This window comes from Aquila chrysaetos, chromosome 21 (assembly GCF_900496995.4).
Source record: "Aquila chrysaetos chrysaetos chromosome 21, bAquChr1.4, whole genome shotgun sequence".
Taxonomy (NCBI): domain Eukaryota; kingdom Metazoa; phylum Chordata; class Aves; order Accipitriformes; family Accipitridae; genus Aquila; species Aquila chrysaetos.
Window position 1 is genome coordinate 23473224 of NC_044024.1, and position 23722 is coordinate 23496945.

Sequence of the window (23722 nt, forward strand, 5' to 3'; positions counted from 1 at the left end):
TACTTCTGCCTGGTGGAAAAGCTGGAACCTGGGTCACACTGAACTTACCTTCCCAGAGCACAGAAAAAGACCAGCCACATTTCAGTTTGATTTCTCTACTGTTTGAGAGTTCTCCTTCTGTCTTTTACTGTGGTCTATATTCCAAAGGTAAGAACAGGCCTGCTTTTTCCAGGCAGTGTGTTTCTTTGCAGCCTCCTAAGTTGAGACAGCTGCTAGTATTTAATGGATACTTAACAGATACTTAGTGCTAGGTAAAGAACAAAAACTTTCTGGAAAAGTAAAATATTTCAGTAGTTTAAGGTTATATTGTAGTTAAAGGTTATCAGGCATGTGATACTGTTTCTATGAAGAACTGCAGCATGGATGTCTACAGAGACAGGGATTTGGATACACATTCCCAGACAGACCAGAGGCTAAAAAGAGCAGTAAGCAAAAAAGGTTAACCAGGGCCTTACTCTGAGGTTAGGTTCTGCTCAAATTCATGGGCATTTTAAGTATAAATCCAATGCTGACAAGCACTTGAAGATGGCTGTCCCACTTCAGGAGAGGGCCGTCTGCTTTTGGGCCATAGATCAGGAAAATGCACAAAACCCAGCTCTGTAAGAACTATCACACTAATGAGATGTTAATTTAAGTTTTATCCTTTCATTTTTCTTTCATCACCAAGTGATCTGAAGGAAGATTTTTATATTCTCGATCATCCTGAGGCCCAGCAGATATCATTAGAATTCTACCTTGCCTCAAACCAAGATAACAATCAACAGAACTCTTAGCAGTTCCTGCAAGCTTAAGAGGAAATCCAACTCCCTCATACTGATGCATGAGCCTGCTTCCAAAACCTAATACTACATCAGCATTTAACATTCCCGAGGTAGATGAAAGGCTACAGAGTTTTTACAGAGAGGCTCTACTGCACAACAGCGAGCAGTGGGTCAGTCTGTATCATAAACTCTTCTGGAAAAAGTGGGTTCTTCCCAGCTGTGACTAGAGAAGAGGAAAGGCACCCATTCCTGGGGATTTCCCTCAAGATAGTGGGTTTTTAGATCACTGAAAAATGCCTTAAAGTTGTCACACACCTTTCATTTAGCTTCCAAGTAATAACAGCACTCCACTGTCTGTGTCACCACTCTTCCTTTTGTATCCTCTCCACCCACAAGTGCTCTGAGCAAGTGGGCACCTTGTCCCCCGTGTCCCTCAGCGTCCCTTTGTCCCAGGCACTCACAGACGCTCCGAGTTCACAACAGGGAAAAGCAGATTCTTTCCACCACCAGAAACAAGCCCCTGTTCAAGTCACAACAGGCTCTAGCACCTGCATCAGAACCAAGGCACAACCCTTCCAAAGCCAAGAGGTTTTACACAGCCATCGTGGAAACTATTTCACAGCAAGACTTCCACACGCGATTCCTCTGAGCAGCCATGCAGGGTGACACCAAGCCTGGAGCTGCAGTGTTACACACAGGTTTCACAGAGGAGTTCTTGCCAACACTCTATATCTAGTGCTAGACCCACCTTCCACAAAACTAAGGAAATCTGCTTTCTGTACAGTAATTTTATTTAAATCAAGTTAACTTTGTTTTTACACTAATGCCTCTGTGCATCCTTTAAAAGGAAAGGAAGTATTTTCTTTAAAAAGTATTTGTACATAAGACAACAAATCATAGAAATGAACACAGTAACATCAACAATCCCTAAAACATGCACAATTGTACACTGAACTGTGGGTGGCTGTAAGAGCAGGAGGTAAGAGGGAGGAAGTCTTTCTCTAAGCTTTACATTTGATTAACACAAATAGAAACAGATGCCAGTGACCACAGTGCTGATCAGACCCACTGACACTTTCTGGATATCAAGATCTGATAACCCTTAGTTAAATTTCAGCCTAGTAGAAGACAAATCCAAATAAGCATACAAGTTTACAGGTGAACTCTTTACCTGGCACCCGCGGGAAAGCTCCAAGGTCAGTGTAACATAGACCCAGAAAAGCACCTGAAGGAGCAGCCATTTCATGTCCTTGCCCTACCTGCTGCAGGGCGCAGGGAACCCATGGCACCAACCAAGTCCTCGAGTTTAGTCACCACATTAAGCCTCCCCTTCCCATACTGCGACAGCTTCCACCCACCATCAGAAGCCACGTCCCTGGACCAAAAAGATGCAGCTTCCTTTGACCATCTGATGGTTTTATAAGATTTCAGTTGTTTCCATTTCTTCTCTTGGAAATGAGCCTGTAAGATACAAGACACAAGTCCCTACACCCCTCACCCCAGGCAACAGCTTTGGCTCCAGGCAGCCAGGACTGGCCTGACAATTCAGACATCCAGCTGGGACAGAAACACAGTCAGTGCTCACAGCTTCCGAGAGCAGGCAAAGCTGTCCCTATCTCCTCTGAGAGCAGCACACCATCAGCATACCTGATCCTACATTTGGTTATTAGCCTTGGGTTTGGTTTTGGTTTTTTTCTTTTCTTTTCAGAGGAGCACGTTAACTACATCCTCTGAAAGAGCCTGTCTTTTTCAGACCATAGAGAAAGTAACCGTCCATCAACTCCAACCTTCTGTCCCTTCTCTGTCCTCAGTTTTTAGCGCACACCTTCAGAGTAGAAGCACAAGCAGCAGATACCTGACACCTTGTCAAGCCAGATCAATAGATTGGCCCCCAATTTCACCTTAGCAAGTGATAGCATTAGTATTCATTTTTAGTCCACCCTCAAAAGAAGAACAGGAGAAATAACATGAGAAAGCAGATACATTACTGCAACCGTAACTATATGCAACCATCTCCTTTACTGTATCGATTTAGCCACAAATTAAGGGGGGGAGATGAGGAAGAAGTGAGGATGAAGAGGCAGCCATTTCAAAATGCTGAGGTGACCCAACACCCTCTCCTACCACCTGTAGAAAGACCTCCAGGAAAAGGGAGGTTTCATACAGAGGCAGCACCTACATCTTACAGTGCATAAAGCCCTGGCCCAAAAGCCCTTTCTGTTACTACCAATATTCCACTGGCAACCTCTACGCGTTGAAACGCTACAGAACCATGCGAGGCCAGATATGCAGGGAGAGGCACCTGGATCTCCAGTATTTGTAGAAAGTGGAAATGCACACATACACCCACCTTGTCCCTCCCCCATTAGTCAGGCTCAGCCCACTCCGAACTACCCTCCAACACCAGCCCCATGGGTAGGACAGTTGCTAGCAGTATTGTTCTCCACTTGCACGCTCACATGAAAGTGCAAAGCTACATGGACACACGGGCGAGCATGCACATAACCCTCCAGAGCTGGAGGTACCGCCCACCCAGCTGAGAAGGTTGTAGTTGGGACAGAAAAAGGAAAAAAAAAAAAAAATCCCTTCAAGTAATTTAAAACAGCCCATTCTTGAGGTTACAGCTGCATAGAAGCAGTGACCAGCTGGGCCTGTTTGGGGTGATAAGGCAAAAAAGTCTGAGGTCCTGGAGGGATGGAAGAATGAGAAGGTGTCAGTAGTGAAAGAGTAAGAGTTATTCTGTAGGTTGCTTCTTCACACTCCTGTGATTCTCATCTCCAGGTGACCAGCACCAGCTGCCTCCAGTTACTTCTGCACACAGCTTGGCCATGCAAGCCCACCACAGGCAGCCGATAGAATGATATAGATGATAACCTGGAGAAAGAAAACAGCCACTTCAGTAGAGAATTACACTTCCATCATTCAGTCAACTGCTGCCTTGGCCTGGCAATCAAATCACAAGCTTGGAAACCCCAGGTTATCAAAACCCTAAATAACCTGTCAAATGCCCCACAGGACTTTGTGCCAGTGCCTCTTCCTCCACATCCTTGCAGCAACATGGGGATGAGAACTGCCCTCCAGCAAAACACGAACAAGGGTTCAGTGGTGGCAAAGTACCTCACATGTCTAACCCGCAGTTACACTTCGGCATCCTCACGTTAGCATTTATTACAGGCTGGAGGTACATTGTCGCATCAAAAAAAGCTACTTCCAAGTGAAGTAACAAGATACCAACAGGACCAAGGCCTAAAAAGCCACTACAGATAGAGTAGCCATAAATTCAATACCTTAACTTCTAACGGAGCTAGAAAGGCAGCTGTCTATGATGGGCACTTAGATGCTAGACAGAATTGCCGGGAAAGCTTTTCCTATTGCTTTGACAAGAAAAGCTGCCAGGCACAATGCTCCTCTCACCTCACACAAAACCATCAAAACACTGGTTTCAGAGCCAAGACCCTTCCAGGCACAGAGCTTAGTACATGCAGGTCTAAAGACAGTAATATGCTATTGGTATTTTCCAGTAGTTAAGCCTGACTTAAGAGCTAAAGGTTATTGTGCTCCATACTTACAATTGATACAATGATGATGACGATAGTAAGCTTGAGGTTCTTCATACACATGGCTCTAGCAAGGTTCCTACTGGTAGTTTTGAAAGTGACTGACTACAAGAGAAAGTAAAACAACTAATTAATTCCTGAACCTTCTGCAAAGGAAGCTGCATCCCAAGAAGCTGGATACTGGAGGCTTTTCCCAGCTACTACCTCCCTAATAACCACCCAAACCACTGCAGTTATCTCCTCCAGAGCCATTTAACTCCTGCAGTTACACTAATACAAAACTGAACAGGCATCAAGAGAAAACTCTCCCACACTACTTCAGGGGCAAGATCAAGTCTAAGAGTAAGTCCAGAACCAGCTCAGGGTTGTGCCTTCCCACGCTCAGCTTGGGAGGATTAAATGCAGAACATCACTAGGTCTGTAGGCTGCCCACAAGGATTAGTTTACCTTAGAGTACTTCTGGTTGGGTTCTCATTTGACTTCCAACCTTTTGGGAATTGAAGTGCTCAGAATATTTATGGAACTAGCGATCTAATCACCAATATATTGCATGCAACTTTATTACTGTAAATACACCTGCTAAAATGAGACAACGCATATTGATGCTCTTGACAGCAGTTCCAGAGGGGGTAGACAAGTCCCTTTAATGCTAGAACTTTCCTCCAGTATTTGGGCTTGCTGCATTTTATGGAAAGCTTGTGGTTGCCCTGTTCCAAGTCTCCTCTCTGTATCCTGCAATTCCACCCATTCAAAATAGATTTTGGTCTCCAAATGACCTCAAATACCCACCAGGCTGCATTAGTGCAACTATTTTCACAGGCTTTCCCTGAACAGCTCAGGCAAGTATATGCCTGCCCAGAGAAAGGCTGCACCAGCCAGCACAAGCCAACTCAGCAGCACACTCTGCTGGTTATTTTCAGGTTTTCCCCACAAACCACCCCCCAGCTTTTTCAGGTAAGGCTACACCAGGCAGAACCACATCCCTATGAACTGTAATTTTGACTTGATTCCCACGCTCAGCCACCATGTGAACTTTGGGAGCACTTCTTTTGTTCAGCTGTGCGGTTTCTACATGTGGAAGCAGACTGCTGGATACCAACACACCTCGTCTCAGCCCAGACTAGTTCTCCAGAGGACAGGGCCACCCTGACCACCACCTTCTTCAGACCTCCCTCCCAAAATGGGGCCCTTGCCACTCTTGCTAGGAGGGTTCTAACATGTTTGGTTTATGTACAATATTCTGGTGGTCAAAGCTCATACAGGAGTGGTAAAACACAGTCCATTACTCTGAAGTTTGAGAACTTGAGCCCTGGATCTCCTAGGACACTCAGCATTGGGCTGTGAGACATTCACACTAGAGGCATATCCCAGTCCTTCATTTTCTGCGTGTTTTCCAAGAACCAACACTCCCTGGGAGAGCTTGTACACAAATTCAGCCTAATTGCTGAAGGAATTCCAGTCCATTTGTCTAAAGCATTACCTGAGATTTAACTACTTCTTGCCACCACCTGAGGAAGTGGTAAGGTTTAAACACCCGATAGCTGGAGGACAGTATTCCCTACTGGGTAAGCTCCAGGCACCTCTACGGCCTCTCTAAGGCATGAATACTTTTTGCCAGCTTAGAGTTATTTGGATTTCCTATCGCTCCAGATAAAGAGTGGGTTTTCCCCTCCTTGGGGACAAGAGATGAAGACAAGAAACACCACCACTTATTGCTGGCAGCATGTTAGCCTGTGCTTTGGTTGTAGCAAACAGGAGCAAGTTGAAGATGGTTCTTTAACAGGATGGGGCAGCAGGCAGCCGGTCCTTGGGAGCAGAGCATTTGCCCAGCAGTGCAGCCTAGTATTAAGCAGTCACCCACAAATCCCACCAGTACTGGCAGGATACAGAACAGAGATGCATGGGATACCTTCATTCTCGTAAAGGAGCCGCAAGGCTGGGAGGTGGCCTGTGAAACAGCTGTTAAGGATGGGGAGGGAATAAGACAGGACTTGTGTCTGACACAGGGAAAGATCACCTGTAGATTTAGCTGCTTCAGTATCTGTTTAAAAGTGGCTCTAGATGCAGGTCTTCACCTCCACTGCTCCCCAATGAGCACAATTGATGCAGTAACACTACTTCCCCATTTCCAAGTTCTTCCCCAGACTTACCGAATCCACAAGATTCTCTGTTTTATCAATCAGCAACTCCAGCTTCTCTCCTCTTTGTGCCACAAGGTCTGGAGAAAGAGACAAAAACCCAAATCTGTAGGTAGAATCCCAGTGCAAAAAGCTGCCTCCAATACCCAAGCCCAAATGCAAGCCAGGAGCTCTTGGCAGTGGCTTATTAGATATCAAGTAGTCCTCAGCTTTTCAGAGATTGCCAGGCAACAGTACTTAAGGAACAGCCTCACATCACACAGTTTTGGGACTTTTTGGGACTGACCTGGCTCAATTTTGGTCAATTCCCAATCTAACCCTCTATTTTAAGTGGTCAGACTTGTCAAAACCCAAACCAGTCTGACACACACACACACCAAAAGAAAAAAAAAAAAAAAAAAAAAAGCAAGCTACTGAGGAGCATTTTCCTCACAGCAGCTGCAGGAAAGCCACAGTGACAAACAGACCAAAACCAGAGTGTGCTTCACCCTGTCCACGAGCTGTCCAAGTTCATCTCAAACAGCGCTCCTCACACCCATGTGCCACCCTCAACCAAGTTCAACACAAGTAACAGCTTGCAAACTCAGAGCTTCCCCCAGCCCCTTCTTCCTCAGTTCATTCTGTCAAGAGAGGCCACCCCACCGTCACTCTAGATAACTCTCCCTGCGGGACTGCCATTCTGGCCCTGAGGAACTCTGCATGCGTGGCACTGAGGGAAGCCAGATACCTATGTTTCGAACCATGATTCCTTTAAGTTCATCGATTTGAGCTTGCGTCTCTGCCACCTGGTCAGTGCCCTTGCTCTCCGAGTGGTACTTCTGTAACAAATGAATAGTCAGTGAAAGCAGGGACTCTCAACGTTGCACTTCAGTTCCTTCAGACAAAAAAAGGAAACTCCTGGTCACTACAGAACAGCACAGACATAAATGTGAGTTTTCAAGTTACCCGAGACATTTTTAAGTGGGTAGTAGACCAAAATCTGACTCTATCAGCCCCTTACAGATCACATGCGCCCATCTGTTCCTGCACTGCAGGAGCTGCAAGGCAGCCGGGTGCCTGTGACTTCCAGAGCGCCCACAAGTAACAGCCCCCTTTGAAAGTCTAAGCAATTGGCAGCAAGGAAGGAAAGTTAAGACAAGAATCTGTGAGATATGGTTCACTAAATGCCTGGGCTACTATCAGTGGTCCCAGTCCCACACATCATTTCTAAACTATTTATGAAGGCAACACACTTTCATGACCTTCTCTACCTATCTCTAGAACATGTCAAGAGAGCCCTGCAATTTCACAAGGAAGACAGCATGCAGCCATCTCTGCAGGTGAGCATCAGAGGGAGTTCCAGCAAAGATGAGAAGGGCCTGTGAACTGGAAACACCACACCGGTAGGTGCTGAAGATGGCCAGTTTGACTAGACCCACCTAGGAGGATTTCACATGCCACCTCCTAGCTACCGTCTGGCACTTGCCAACAGCTTTGCTGATACTGAATCTCTCCAGTGTATTGCAGCAAGTGGAAAAAGCACACACTAGATACCCCAGTGGCATGCCCAGTGTCTGTATGGAGCAAGCTCACCTGCTAGCTTGTCAGATACCTATAGAAGCACACTCCACTCTGTGGCCTCACAGAAGAAAGCTAAAAATCATGACATGTTGCTAACCTGTGCACCATTACCATCATCCCTCCCCTTTAATTCCCTTCAGAAGTGACGGGGACGTCACTCAAAGACTGTTCTTCCTGGTTTGGGGATAACAAGTGAACCTTTGGTGACGGCATAGTTCAGGCTGGTAGGCGAGAGAAGCGCTAGCCGACACCCCCAGGTTAAAAGGAGTCTCATAGTGTTTGCAGAATCAAAGGAGGGAAATTGAGGTGAAGTCAGCATTGGATAACTAAGTTCTGCGATTCCTGGATTGATTTTAGGTCACTGCTCTCATCACAGGTCCTTTGCAGTCAAACATTGCTAGCCACAGCTCCTATTATCCCACTCCCTTTAAGTCACCTTCACCCAGGGAAACAGTTCTCTATAGCAAAACTCACAAACTGTTGTTTTCCTCTAAACTTGTAGCCGTTGCACTCACACCTGAAGACCTTCACAAAGCATCTGTGCTTCAATAAGAGACCATCTAAGGAGACTGACAGCAGAGGCCAGGACTAGATCACGATTGCTGTACTTCATGATCACCCACGTGGCTACTTAAACCCCAATTTTCTTCTGAAAAAGTGTTCAATTTGCATCCATTTCTGACAACACGGGAAGCAAGAGTCTCTAACACTAACAGCAGTCACATACTCGGGTCATAATTAATGGTTATAGCACTGAATGCAACAGCTCCTTTGAACCTTCTCCTCAGAGGTTAGTTTTTTAGAAGGTTCAGAACTAGCATGCTATCAAAGCTGGTCACTGGTTTTACTGGAAGCACAGCCTCACTTTTCAGTATTATCTGTGTGCTACACTTGAGTTGTAGGGTGATCTCTGCACTGCCATACGATCTCTTCCTCCACCCTCAGCCTCACACTAGTTAAACTCCTTAAGTTACAGGAATCGCCTAGATAACAGTCCTGCTCTTGCACTCCATGTAATGTTTGATCAGTAGGGCTCTCATCTCAGCAAGTTTTAGAGCTATCTGAGGCAAGAGCTTTCTGTCATCACTTAACTTCTATTAGTTGATGCCTGGATTTCTATCAATATGCAAAAGCTAAGGTAGGCAGCTCCTCTCATGCTTTAGAGAAATGGAAAGGCTGGGATTTTTAGAGGAATATCAACCCCATAGCTCTGAAGACTGCCTGGCTTTTCCGATAAGGCAATTCATTAAGCTTATTCTAGCCATGAACAGCTTACAGTTTGATGAGTCATCACTTCATATAGTTTCCATCTTCACATATCAAAGCCTGGTGGAGAAGAAAAACTCAGTACTATCACACATAGGAAGTTAATCTAATTTATTATGCATAATGCATTGGGCCTTTCCAGAACCACACTGGCATTATTATTCATTACTTTCTATCTGCTGCATAAGCCAAAGAACAGTTTCTGCAATGAGCTATGTGCAACTCGACATGCTCCAAATCAGCTCCGCTAGTCACCGAGGGCACCAACACAAACAGCTCCTTTCACAAACTCCAATACAAACTTCAGGCAGCAACAGTGCAAGTGCAAATCCTCACTTCACCTTCACCCACCTCAGAGTCCTGGCTTCACCCTGCACCTCAACATGCAACTATTACTGCTGCAGAGTGTTATAAAGCTTGCCCAGTTTCTACACTTACAGGCAAGAACTATGCTCATGGGTCACCAGCAAAGGACCTCTCCTCCTGCACCTGTAATATCACCAAACCTGGCACTTTCAGCAGATCAGCAGGAAAAAAGCCAAGCCCTTCACAGAGAACAACAGCAGCACTAACATGCTCACCAGCCACAGCAGAGCAAACTGAGAACCTCCTACACATGTACAGCACAAGCTGTAGCCGCCCCAGATACAGATTGCGTACAAGCTCTGAAAGCCAATATTCCAAGGACATCTTATCTTTAATTCGAGGGAGGTCTCAAAAAAAATAAACCAAGCCAATACAACATTGCTCAGGTTATGAAGTTGTTTGTAGTCAATTAAGGACTCTCTTAAGAGTCTCCAACAGAAGATTCAAAACACTTTCCTTGTAGCCTGAGGTTTTGTGCACTAATAAGGCTACTGATCGTATGAGTCACAGGGCAGTTACTTATTCCTTCTCTGTTTTCCATCTGACTTCATTCATTTAATTTGACATTACATCTAGAAAAAGGCCTGTGCTTTCCCCAGGCCTGTTTTCTCTGCAGGTGCTGGAAGTATACCACTGCAGACCAAAGACCAGGGAGAAGTGCAAACTGCAACATTCCCACTACATTAACAGCTCATATTTTAAGAGAAGCCCTATCCCACACCTAGAGCAACTGCTCTCTGCTTTGTCTCCTCCTCTCCCCCACATAAAAACCCCCACTGAAGCAGGGCAGGGTGTTGTTTGCAGACCCAGGTTACACATCAAGTCAACACTGCATTAAGAAAAAGTACTCTGTGAAAGAGATGTCATTCTATAGAGGGCTGAAGGGAAATGCAAACACTATGCTGTGCACTTTAATGCTTCAGAAGCTATACCCATATACTGCTGTGAATAAAACACATAAAGCGATACAAGTATTTCCAATCTCTCCTGTCTGGCAGCTGAGGGCTTTGCCACACCTCAAATACAATACACAGCAAGCAAAGCACTTCTGTGAAAATGGGATGGTAGCATCAAGGCTGTATCAGATTCCTGTGGTAAGCAAAATAAGCACATAACTCCTCCGCACCTCAAGAGGGAAGCAGATTCCAGCCAAACCTTTCCCTTCAGGAGTAGCTAAGAACAGACCCAGAGTAGCTAGAATAGAGCCTTCTGAAACCTGGAAATTTCTTAAAAAGGAGATTGACAGTGTTCTGTATGTGCCCTAACGACAACATTCAGAACTCAGCTTTAATTGAGCTGTCAACAGGGCCAATAAAATCAGACAGCACAAGCTGGGATGCATCAGGACAGCAGTGCCATCCAGCTCCAGCAACTGAAAGCAACACGCTGTGTAGCTAAGACACACTGCTCCCTTCTCACACCGCAGGAGAGGGGTGCCACTACGATCCCGCCAGGACACCAAGCTGTTACCTGGTCCTGGCACCACGGGAGCAGTGGGCAAGAAGATACCTTACGCTGCAGGCAGCTCCCTGACAGCAGCTTTCCTCACTGCAGCTGAGCTTGCGGCACTGCACCGTACCAAGGCGCTCTGTCCCACAGCCCTTCGCATGCTGTTGTTCAGCGCCTGCATAGACCCCACTAACATGGGCTTCATCTTCCTTCCAGACTGGAATCATACTAGTGGAGCAACTCATCTTGCAAAGACTACAGTGCCTGCAGTCCCTGGACTTGGAATCCAGCATCGTCCTGGACACCACTACAGCCTCAGCTGAAAAGTGCAAGTTGAGCATGAAATAGATATTCCCCTCACTTTTGTAATACCCTCACACTTTCAATTTTGGGGTTGGAAGGACGCAAGACAAATCTCAAATCGGAGAATGTGGGACCTTTCACGTGTCATTTATCCTGCTCTTTAACCTCCTACCTATCTTGGGAATAGAAATCCTTGGAGCCTCTGTGCAAGCTAGCTGGACAGTCTACCATGGTTCTGTATACAGCACTTGACTGTAATCCAAGCCCAGTTTTCTTTCCTCCTGAAAAGGACACAGTACCATAAGCCAAATACCCTGTCACACTCCAGCAGCGTGCCACTGCAATTACCATGAAGTAAAGGGGAGGGAAGTGAGGGGCAGTTAGGGATTACTAGATACTCAAGTTCTGAAGTTTAGTTTAACAGAAACAGAGTAACATGTGTTTGTCTTCCTCTTAGTGACGGTGATGTTAGCTTGCACTGGATGGTCAACCACAACTAGGTTTGACATTTCAAATGTTAACCATTACGATCTAATCTCCAGTGCAGCTACTTAGTACAAACAGTTAATGCATCACTATTAACCCCAAGCCATTTTTACCACCAAAGCAGTGAAGCAACCCAGCTGCAGGGTAATTGTGGGGAGAACAGCCAACTTCCCTGGCTTTATACCCAGACTCAGCAGGGCACTTCAGTTCCCAAGTGAGAAAATATAAGGAGAATTTCTGGGGTGAAGTTTGGCTTGTTAGGGAAATCCCATTTAGCATCAGATCTCACCAGCTGTGCAGCTAAGACACTTGAAAACTCGCTGTTCATTGCATAGGGAAGGGCTGTCTGTGCTCTTGAGCCATATGTGGTCTGAAACCTCTTCTTGATTTCATTCAGGAAGTTGAAGGCTCTGGATCTTTCAAAGTCCTGGAAGGAAGAGAACAGACCATGTCCAGAGCTGTGTCAAGTCAGGAGTAACAAAGCATATGGGGCACATAGCTGGCTGTAGAGAAACTGTAATTATCAGTTCTTAACAGGCATGCTGCGCATAACACTATGGGATTTGACTGGTTATCCTGGGGTTTGAATAGCAGCCAGATTTCAGACTCAGCTTCCCGGACATTGGTTGGCAGCAGACTCTACTGGGATATTCATAGTTCTAACTCTGTGCCTGGTACCTTTATCCAGTGAGGGAGAAGTTTTTGCTTCAACACTTCCATTCCAATTGAGGAATATTATGCATATTTCACTGACAATTAAAGGCTAGCCTATGCACCTAGATTCTACTGCACTGGGGCTGCTAAGAGAGAAACTAGGCAAAACCAAGAACTTAAGCTCAAAACTAACTATTCACATACATTTGAGTTCCAGGCTTAGACTTCAAAGCTGTAACTGATGTGAATGAGAACACAAGCAGTAGCTCCAATGGGAAAAAAAAGGCACCTCAGATTAGCATCCACTATTGATTTTCTTTGACATACAGATACAAAAAAAAAGCAGCCAAAACCTGCAAAGAGCCTGTCTGTGCAACAGCGGTAAACAAAATACTTACATCATCTGTGATACAGAGGTATATAATCCTGTCTTGGCAGATGTAATGGAACAGATAACTGTAGAGAAGAAAAAAGAAAAAAAAAGGTCATTTGGAGCTGCCACAGGACTAATCTTCTAGAAGACACTATTGCCTGCAGGTCCTTCAAGGGCTGGAGAAGTAGAAGAGCAAATTCCAGTTAATCTACAGGAAATCAGGGATGCCAACATATCCCAGCCATCTTTGTTCACATAAGTGTTTCCATTCCTGTAAGTTACACCGAACTAGAGACCACCTACGTGTTAAAGAATCACTGGCCTCACATACTTCACAGCACTCCATGCTTCGCAATAACTTTATGGGACATTGAGTTGCCAAACAACTTCAGTTCCACGTTCTTCCAGCTACTTGCTTGTAAAAACAAAACCTTGACAGGTTACCCAGGGGTAAGATTTATGTCTAATCCTAATCAATGTGCATACAAGCAGTCACACACCAGTTCACATGTGACAAGAGCTGCAGTTAATTGGAGTGACCAGAAAGATAATACTTGAGCAAACCTCGCTGGTACAGTGACTTGCTTCTTTAGCCTCGTTTGTATGACCACTGGGTTGCACTGCCTTTGGTTTTCATCGCAAAGGCCAATAGACAAAAGCAACCACAGCAGAAAATTAATTACATAGAACAATAATCAGGCTAAAAAGGCTTGAATCATGTGGCTAGGTTAACTGTTCATGTAAAGATGCCTTGGTGGTGCTGAGCGAACACAGATGTTAGTGAAATGCAGCCCTCAGTATCCTGAAAAACAGTGCAAACCAGTTCAAAGCAGTATTTTCCTATCAAAATTAAACCAAGCTGTTATTTTAGGCCCACCAGAAAAAAAAAAAACAACCCTTAGTTTGTACACAACTAAACCCAAACCAGAATTGACCAGAGCATTCCAGTTCAACTCACTGGCTTTAGCTATTGCTTTTTTATTACATTGCCCACTTGCCATTTGATGCTCCAGTAGGTGATGTTCTTCTGATAAGTACAGCAGGACAAAATAGGAATAGAGCTGCAAAAGGGTGATGTGAATACTTTTTTTTTCTAATTAAAAACTTTATGTATCCTTTCACTTTGACATTTCTGTATTTCCAAAAGTTTCCCCAGTAAGCATGTGGACCCTCATGCAAACTCCAAAATAAAAGCAAGTTAATGCACATGCTGCACAGCAGTAATCTTGTACATCTCTCAAGGCACAGCTCAGTAGCTTTCAAACTCAGGTTTTGTATTATATAAGACACTGAAATAAGCTTTAGGGGTGGGCTAGAAGTATAGTTTACTGCCCTGAAGTCCTGTTCTCATGGGGGGAAAAAAAAAGCGGGGGGGGGGCATATCCACAACTATTGCCCCTCCTTCCTGGAAGGAGTGAGGTAAAGCTTGTCTGGTACTACCTTCTAGGCTCCCCAGTGACTTGTAGAAGAATTGTAACAGCAGAGACAGAATAACCCCAAGAACTCCTAATGCTTGAGGGCTGGTTTTCCTTGGAGATTCTATATAAAGACACAGAAATTCTTCTTAAAAACAGAAAGAACTCATTAAATGAGTTTAAGAAGCTCAAAGTTTAAAGAAACTCAAGTTGTTTCCTGTTTCAGAAGAGGAGAAACGATCCTAGACAGACAGATAACAGGGCAATTTTCTAGCCTACAGGCTGGGACCCTGGCAAGGCAGAAGGATCCCTGAAACCCTACAGAGAACAACAACAACTCCATGTGCTCACTCAGCTTCACAGCTTTCATGTTCTGCCCAGTTATCATGATCAAGGAAAAAAAGAGGCTATTCTATATATCTACAAACCAAAACCCCTGCTTTTTGACAGCAGGAGGAAGTTGCCAGCCCCAAGCATGTGTGTGTGAAAACACTCAATCCCCCCAAACAGATGGCTAGGAACTCTTCCTTCCCCTCTCCTAGAGGGAACGCAGGGTTGGCAGATTCTGACTGAAGAGGTGGTTGTCCAAATCATAGAAAAAAAGCCAAAATAGGACTTGTCAGAAGAGAATAACTTTAGCAGAGGAGACACTCTGACACTAAGCTCAGTTCCCAGAGCTGCAGAATGGCACCTGTATGTTTTAATAGCACAATGCAAAGCAGAACAACCACAAGCTGCAGTGATCTTCTGCCATGTTTGTTAAATCCTCATTAAGGAAACAGTCAGTAACGAGCAAAAGATTGTACACTTCGCAGCACGCTTTGCAAGTGTAGATGCATTAGTCGCCTATCTCTCAGTGCTCCCCAGCAAAGAGCAAACCGATCTCTACCACAATTCAAGTTTTCACCTCTAAAAATGCACTATGGCACTCCTAAAACTCAACTTCGTAGCTGGTTGAACAGCACTCAAGGCAAAGTTAAAACAAAAGAAAATAACTGTACCCTTAAAATTACTGTAGAAAAAAACGATTCCGCATCCAAAGTATTTTAGACCACAAGGCAAGCAGCTTCCTCAGAAAGCTCTCCCCCAGGGACTTTTAGTGTTCCCCAGCCAGGGAAGGATGCGGAAGACTACCCCAATTCTCACCTCTTGAATCCTCAGGCAGCCAAAACAGCTTTAACACAACAGCTTGAGCAATACTGAGAATCCAGCCACACTGCCAATTCCAAAAAAAGAGCTGAAATAGGGTCCAATGCTTCTAAATTTGCTTTCTTCTGTTTATTCTTTAGTTTGCACACCAGCACATTGACTTACCTGCTTTACACATGCCATAAATCAGCATAGCCTCAGGCGATGTAGCATCTAATCCCTCCATTCTATCAACAATGACTGAGGGCTATTCAGAGATCTGTACAAGCTTGGGAAAAAATCCTTCTGTCCCACAGACTGGATTTGTGGTAGCTCAGGATGACTCTACAACATCTGTCAGCACGACTTAAAGCAACCAGGATCCACAAGTGATCCGAGAAGGGTGACATTTTTACCTAAAGCCATGGTCAAGCCTCAGAAAAGCCGGCAAAAGACTCCACAAGCCAAACAGCAAAGATTCCAATAGTTTGATATCCATAGCTGACCACCCTCCAACTCACTTTGGAGTTGTATAAAAATAGAAAACTTGAATTTGTATCAACTGCCTTGGTACTTACTGCTTAAGCTAAATTAAAATCCTGGTTATGCTGCAAAGTTCTGGGGGACAAAAGTATCTATTGAGCTGACTGCACATTCAACCAGCATACTAACACATCCAAATATGAATTTGGTTACACTCCATTTATTCCTACCCTTGTGCATGTTCACTAGTCTCTCCTCCCATACCTAGAAGAGGAGCATTACTCACTTTCCATGTGAATAGGTCAGTTTGTTGTTTTCAGATGGTATTTTTGCCAGGATCTGCTCTGTCACCTCCAGGAAGTTTCCTCCACACCAGGCATGTTTGGCAAGGATGGTTGTGCCCCTCGCCACAACAGCAAACAGGATAGCCATGACTTCACACTACCTGGAAACAAAAACACCGCAAGAATTAGGCTTGCGTTCTTTGGGAGAGAAAGCATCATAATCTTAACAGTATTCTCTCAGCCCTCAACATAAAGGGAGGGAGGGAGGCATAAGCTTGTTCAATACTTTGACAAGATACCATTACCAGAAAGCTTCTCTCATTTCCCCTTTTAGATTCTGTTCGGAACGACACAGGACTACAATAACCTCTAGAGAAAGGTTTTTCTTATTGCAACTGCATGGTGTCCTACAGTCAGTGATCCCATAATGAATTTTGCCTACCTTGTTTCCACCTAGATTTCTAGCTATTAGTACATTTTTTTACTCTTCAACTGACCCTTAAGTTTTTTCTTGCTTGTTATTGAAAAAAACTGCCTGTGGCCTGCAAGCTGCAGTTCAGAAAGGAAGTAACCGTCTTGCAGTTATATTAACAGCAGCTCATTATACAGACCAAGCCCACCATCCCTAACACATGACTGTTCAGGGGTGAGGCCTTGGCTTTGATTGCTATCAAACTGAAGTAGAAAAACTGCCACTTGCTTACAGACACACCATATACATCCTCTTTTAATGTTCTAGAGACACTCACTAAGTGTATGTTGTCCCAAGACTTCTGTAAAAGCACATAATCTGCACTTCTCAAAGCAAGACAGCACACTTGCAAACTGCTTAACCTCAGCAACACACCAAGCAACACATACAAGCCAACATTCTTGTATACATATCAAACTGGACAGGTTACAGCAAGTGTGAGGGCCAGACTTCTGTGAAGTCTCCAGAGTTGGAAAAACATGCCTGCTGTCATATAAAGGGATACATTTAATCAGCTCAAGTATCATCACATTAATCTACTGACAGACCCAAGATTTAACATGTGAAACCACATGTCAGACCACAGCTGTGACATCTGCTTGGCTGATCCAGTACATCCATAAGCCTCTTTTCTGCTTAGGAAAGACTTAGGAAGACTTTTGACCCTGCAAAAAACAAAAATCTTATTCTTCACTTTGCACTTGACTGCCTTCATATTGCCTGCCTTGTTTTGTGTCTAGAAATGTTTGCATTCTGGCTGGAAAGATCACACACCTATTTCAATGCAACCAAGTAGCTTGGAGACCCCTCTAGAAATAGGTACAACAGCAGAGAAGCAGTGGTTTAGCTTCAGCATCCAAAGACCACAGGCAGAAAGACTGAACATAGGCTACGCCCAGCCAGACTTTCCACCCCTCTGGCACTGACTGAAGTGACCTATCGATCTCTTCCGTATCAGGGGTCAGTCCTACCGAGCACTGAGCAGACAGTTCTGCCCTGAAGAGCTTATGCTTTCATGTGAACTGATGCACAAATTATCATGGCAACAGTGGAAGAGGTGGCAGAAGAATGCAGAGCTGTTAACAGGGCCGTGAAGTTGAGATGCAATCACTACCCACTGCGTCAGGGCTCACTTTGTCAGTCTGAGCTTGACAGATTCAGGCTTGGCCAGTAACAATCAGGTAATCTCTCAAACCTCCCACAGGTTTAAGAGCTCAACATTGGACAGGAAAAAGAATAAACTTGTGGATTTATTCAGAGAATAGAAGCCACAGCTAAGCTACAACCACCTGGGAGCACTGAGGTATTCAGAGCCAGCACTGCCGAAGGAAACAGAAGGCAAAGGATGAGTTTGACAAGGGGCCACGGCAAGCAGAGCGGGAAGCAGAACAGTGAGAGGTCTCAAAAAACACTGCTTTGGAGCAGAGCGCCCAGCCGAGCGCCCAGCCGAGCGCACTCTAAAAAACCTGAGAGAGTTCATAGTGCCAGTAAAGGGGAAGGGAGAACACGCCAAAGCCTCACACCATGCAGATGCAAGTTCCCAGATAAGCTGTTCTCCTTCACTCTTCCTGACCAGTAGCACAAAAGAGCATCAATAACTGAAGGGGGGAGGAAGCACCAGAGCACTCAGCAGCAGCTCTCCCAAACAGATTTGCTGCTTTCACTTCCTCCTAGCCTAAAGCTGGCACTCCTCCGACCCATTTCTACCAAGGACAGGAGTGAAGCCCTTTGTGCTGCTTTGCATGGCTTGCTTCTTGTTTACCCTGTCTCAGAGCAAGACCTGTTTTTAGAACAAAGGCAACTTGTTGCGTTTACCTGCTGCTCTTTTTGGTATGACAGCTTCCCTTGTTCTCACTTACTGCATCCAAGTACTCATGCACCACTTGTTCCCCATCCACCGCTCCCACCAAGGTGCCAACCTCATCTGGACATGGCTCAGGGATTTAAACAAGTTTTATATCCAGCTGACATGCTTGCACAAAGCCTGTTAGGAAGAAGGGAGGTGAAGAGTGCCCAGACCAGCAGCCCCCCTTTCACTACTGGTGAAAGAATTGGGGTCTGCAAACAGCTGTTCCCCTGCCTTGTCCCCCTCCCTTCCAGACAGAAGCAAGCAAGCTCCAGCTCATTTAAAAATGTCGGTATAAAGAGGTGACAAACAGCTAGGTTTGTTTCCTCCCAGTCAAAGGTATGCTGGCTTGCAGGTTCACAACTGCCCTCTAACATAATCTGTCAGCATCACAGAAAAAAACCAAGTTCTTTTACATCTAAGAGGAGATCATCTTTAAACATAAGGACAGGTGGTGCTTATTACACTCAACCGAGTAGTGTCTATGTCCACCTGAATAAGATTATGGAAGTTCCAGAATACAGGAAAGCAAGGGTAAAAGTTTTTCCCCTTACTCACTTTCTAAGGAAACTCCTCAGCACAAAGATACCCAAGAAGAAAGAATACAAAGCAGAGAAGAAAGTCATGATTACTCACTATCTGTAACACAAAAATGAAAGAATGTTCAAGAACAGGTTCCAGCAGAAGGAAGTAGTTCCTCACACAGTGCAGCTCATTCCCACACATTATCATGGAGAAAGAGTTCACATGAGTTCAGAAAGTAACTGACATGTTTATGGAGGAAAAGAATCACTATTAAACAAATATCACCCAAGCAGCCACTCACTGGAGCCTAAGAGTTTATCATGAGTTTCTTCTATTCTTCCACTCTTTCCCAGGCATCCCACCAGTCACCACAGTCAGACCCACCTTCAGTCTGACTCAGTACAGCCACCTGCAACACTGAGAATCACTTACTCCACAGATGTTCAGGATTTTTTTTTCCAGGGAGAAATACTATGAAGAGCAAGTCATATCTTCAGGCAGCAAAGCAGGTGGCCCACCAAGTCAGATCCACAGTCCAGCCCCAGTTGAGGTTATGACTCTCACAGTACTTGAGCTTTGGGGCTGCTCTTGTTCACCACACTGCTCTTCTCATACAGGAATAATTAAGAGTTATACAAGGGCCTATGAAGTCCCAGCAGCCCCAGTTTAAGAGCAAATGCCTTAAAGGAATTTAAAAACACACTTCCAAGGCATCCTATCATCTCTTGCAACACTTGAACTACCAAGAACATCACATGACAAGCAGAGCGCCAAGTCACTTGCAAAGCCTCTTAGAAGCCTGACCACAACCTTTTCCTTCCAGCTTCACCAAACCAGCCTGCCAGATCACATCTTGCTGAGAGCATTTTAGAGCTGCCCTGCTACAGAAAATCCAAACTTCCTTCCAGAAAGCTGTATCTAGAAGAGCCCACAGACTGCTCAGCCTGCATACACACAAACTGTTCGGGCATGCTCCCAGCACTGAGCTCTCTGACATCCTGCCACAGAAGACTTACATGGCCAACCTAGCAGAGCTTGCTTGCCTTTTTTTTTTTTTTTTTTAAGCCAGCCTTAAATTGCTGCATCAACCACATGTTGATTGCATTAGAGCAGAAAAAGTAGTCACAGATTCCAGTAATAGTTTGCTGCCTCTGGCCTTAAAAAACTGCTCTTGGCTCTTCAAAGCACAGTGCTACAGACATGCAAGTCTGAGGGTCACAAAGTGCAACTCCAGTGCTCTAAGTCAAGGCTCACCTACCTCTAGTTAAAGACAAGCTGAGTAAGTTACTAATCACAAGTCCCCCCTCCACAGACTTGAAAACACCAAAAGCTTTAGCCTGATGCTCACAACAGCATTTAAGATTGGAGCATTTGGACGTGGCATGGAGCAGTAAAACATAAAGGAATGAGTAACTCTTTGGAACCTTCCTGCAGGAGCCACTACCTCCACCTGAAGAAGCTGAAGCAGAAGAGAAGTCAAGGAAAAACACAGACCCCACATGTTTATACACAAACATGAAACAAAACTAAACCTTGGATAACTCAATTTAAATGCTTATCACACCAGAGACAAGGGCAGCCACACAGCTGATTCTGATCTTGTAAAAAGAAATGATTAACTGCAGTGCAAGTGTTCCTAGTTTTTCCTGATTAAAGAGACAGCAGCTCACTCCTGTCTGACAAGGCTAGAGAGAACACACAGTTTCCCAGGAAAAAAGTAATACCTGTGGCCAAAAAAAAAAAAAAAAATTTCAACTGTCCAGTGCTTCACAAGTGATTCTCTACAAACTTAGACTCATGCCCTGTCCTACACCTTAGCTTTTACTAATATAGCCAGAAGACACAAACTACACAAACTGCACTTTATTCTGTTTTCTGCTCACTCAACACCTAATCTCTTCAGGTGCTACCAACCCTAGTTTTCCTAACAACGAGGAACTGCTGAGCACCACAAGTCAAACAATTTGTGAACAGTTACAAGAGCACACTGATCTGCAACAATACTAACTAAACAAAGCAGAATTTATTATACAATCACATCCCTTCAGATCCACCAAGATAGGGTCATCTGCAATGTTTTGGCCAGTCCAGCAACTGAACCAGAACTGTGTCGGTGCATGGTACACCACCAGGTCACAGCCAGGAATAAACAAACACGACTAAGCCTCTTGAGCAATCAGGTGACTGTCAAGTATCACAACCAATCTCTTCACATTGCAGTCACTCAACGAACAGGACCAATATAAAGGAGCAGTTGTAAAAGAAAAAACATTCACAAACCCTCCCCCTGCCACACACACCACCAAAGATCAGCAGCCTGCAAGGCAGTGAGTGACTAACCTCAGAACTACAAAGCCCACACAAGCAAAGAGACACCTTAATTCCCAGAGCAGAAGAACTCCAGGTTCAAACTGAGGATTATAAAGTGGATTAGACAACTTCTAGAAGTCTCCATTCTTTTAATACTGGATATTTGCAGAACTCACATTAGTGAGGTGAGAGTTCAACAGTAAGGTGACACTCAGTGACACTGTAGGATCCCACAGTCCTGCGGCAGCAAGGAAATCAACTCGCTGAATTCACAGTCCTCAGCCTTACTTAGGAGACAATAGCCATGTACTTTACAATGACACTTGCCCCCAGCTTTGAGCAGAATGGATTAAATGAGGTAAACCAGATTAACAATAAGCAGCGTCTCATGCAGCCCTGCAAAACTCATGTATTACTTTTGTTAGTAATACAAATTTGTTAAACTGCTACAGAACATCTCTCCTCAGAAGTTACAAGTCAGGAATTAAATCCATTACAATCAACCCCTTTGTATAACCTAGAGATCACAACTGTTTTCTATCCAAACTTACAATATTGAATGGCTGGAAGTAGCCAAGACCAAACCTTCCTAAAAGAAAAACTCACTTAGAGATATCAGGTAGGCCTTGCATGGAAAGGCTCCAAATCAGGAGGGAGGGGGGGAACAGGCTGCATTCCTCAGCCACCCAGAAAACACCACGGATCCAAAGAGCTCCTTAAGCAGTGCCAGAAGCATTTGGCAGCTAACGGAGATGAAGCACAAAGGCGAGTATTGCACTTGTATCACGACTATTTACTCATTGCAAGTCACGCTGCAAGATGCAGCGTTCTGCTGTCTACAAGGTCTCTCATGGTATTTGACAGAAGGGCGCAGAAAAACCTGTAGCATCTTAAAGAACGTCAGAAACACAAGTTCAGTCTTCAACGCCACGTTTAAATCTCCAGTAGGGAAGATTTATTACTTTCAAGCAAGACAACAAAACAACTTTTTTGTTGCTCTGACTTCACTGAAGATCTAGAATAAACCATTGGATGGCAGTTATGACAACTGGGGCAAAAAGTGAACCCAGAAAACTGCACCCATCTTCCATCAGCAGTAATGCCCTTGCCAGCCAAGAGGGACTCGTCCGTTCTTTTTGACAAGAAGATTCACTGCCTTAGTGCCAACAAGTGATAGAAGAGGTTACTGCTTTTATTACCAGAAATCCTCTTTACAGAAAGCAAGGGCCATCACATTACTACTGGCTTTAAACATGAAACAAGTGTAGGTGTTGCAACCCTGCAAGTTGCAAACTGCCTGACTGCAATAAGAAGATCGTTTAAGTATGGTGACTTCAGCAGAAAGTAGCCTACACTTCCCTTTAACCTTTCCTTGGCATCTGCAAGTTGTTATTTCTTTAAAGGATATTCCAACGTTAAGCCCTGTAGTTTATTTGTTCATTTTAAGCCCAAGAAGCACGACATTCTTGCACCAACTTAACAGAAGTTTAGCTTCCTCTCTGCCTGCACAGCTTACTTCAGGCACCTCCGCCTCATCCTTATGGAAACAAATCACTGGATAGGATTAATCCAGTTTCTCTTCCAGGCCCATCACCTTTTCTGGAAGACAGTGTGACATGTTTTAGAAGAAGGGCGAAGAAACAGAACACAACAGCCATTGAATAAGTAGCCCTCTAGAGAAGTAACTCATACACCCTGAAGCACGCTTACTTACAGCATCCCCCCGGTACCCCCACTGCAAGGATAACTGTAATTACCGACCACTGTCCTGCCTTTCACACCCACCCAGGCCATTGCTCCCAGTTCCACCAGCAGCTCTGGCCTTCCCCCCCACCTCCACGTCCTCCAGCAACCGGCTCCCCAAGTTCCCAAAGCCCAACACCCCCCTTCATCCCCCCCCCCCCCCCAGGCCCCGATACCGAACGGGGCCTCTGCCCGCCGGCAGCACCGTCCCGTCCCGTCCCCAGAAGCGGCCCACGGCCGGGGACGCCCGGCCAGCCTCCTCCACCGGCAGGGAGACGCCGCCGGTACCCGGCTTCCCCCCCCCCGCCTCACCGCAACGGCTCCCGGCCTTGCAGGCCCAGTCAGCCAGTCCCGGCCCCGCTGCGGCCTGTCGCCCCCGGGGAAGGGGGGGGAATACCGGAGAGAGAGAGAGAAAGCGAGCAGCTCTGCTTTAAGTACAACCAGGCGGCTCTCCCGAGGGGCCCGGCCTCCCCGCAGAGCCCGGCCCCGCCGCCGCTCACCGGCCGCCGCGGCAGGAGGGAGCGCTCGCTGGGCGCCGCCGCCCCCCCCCGCCGTCTTCCCCGGTACCGGGCCGCCGTGACGCGCTTCCGGCGGGCGTGGCGG

The 23722-nt window shown here is 45.4% G+C and overlaps 1 protein-coding gene across 5 annotated transcripts; it reads right to left on the reverse strand.

Annotated features, from left to right (window-relative positions):
• Positions 1 to 285: 285 nt before the first annotated feature.
• On the reverse strand, positions 286 to 23703 carry VAMP7 (vesicle associated membrane protein 7). 5 transcript variants are annotated; one of them, XR_003920954.2, is made up of 9 exons: positions 23432 to 23697; positions 16226 to 16384; positions 12939 to 12996; positions 12176 to 12313; positions 7184 to 7274; positions 6469 to 6536; positions 4331 to 4423; positions 2517 to 3635; positions 286 to 2482 (listed from the first exon to the last, which is right to left on the reverse strand). XR_003920954.2 is itself a non-coding variant. In XM_029997499.2 (8 exons), exons 2-8 carry the CDS (start codon positions 16369 to 16371, stop codon positions 3567 to 3569), a joined length of 663 nt encoding a protein of 220 aa, XP_029853359.1. In that variant the 5' UTR covers positions 16372 to 16384; positions 23620 to 23703; the 3' UTR covers positions 286 to 3566. The 5 variants fall into 5 exon arrangements, 4 of the variants coding, with proteins under 4 accessions (XP_029853359.1, XP_029853358.1, XP_029853356.1 ...); XM_029997499.2 differs by having other exon boundaries at positions 286 to 3635; positions 23620 to 23703; XM_029997498.2 differs by having other exon boundaries at positions 286 to 3635; positions 23517 to 23698.
• Between the last annotated feature and the right edge of the window lie 19 nt (positions 23704 to 23722).

Excerpts from the sequence above, each read along its gene's own strand:
- VAMP7 (XM_029997499.2), bottom strand. The coding sequence starts at position 16,371 with ATGGCTATCCTGTTTGCTGTTGTGGCGAGGGGCACAACCATCCTTGCC. Across the intron at positions 7,275-12,175 it reads GTGTCTTAGCTGCACAGCTG|AAGTACCACTCGGAGAGCAA; the intron begins GTGAGATCTGAT and ends CATTTGTTACAG. Across the intron at positions 4,424-6,468 it reads CAGAGAATCTTGTGGATTCG|TCAGTCACTTTCAAAACTAC; the intron begins GTAAGTCTGGGG and ends TTTCTCTTGTAG.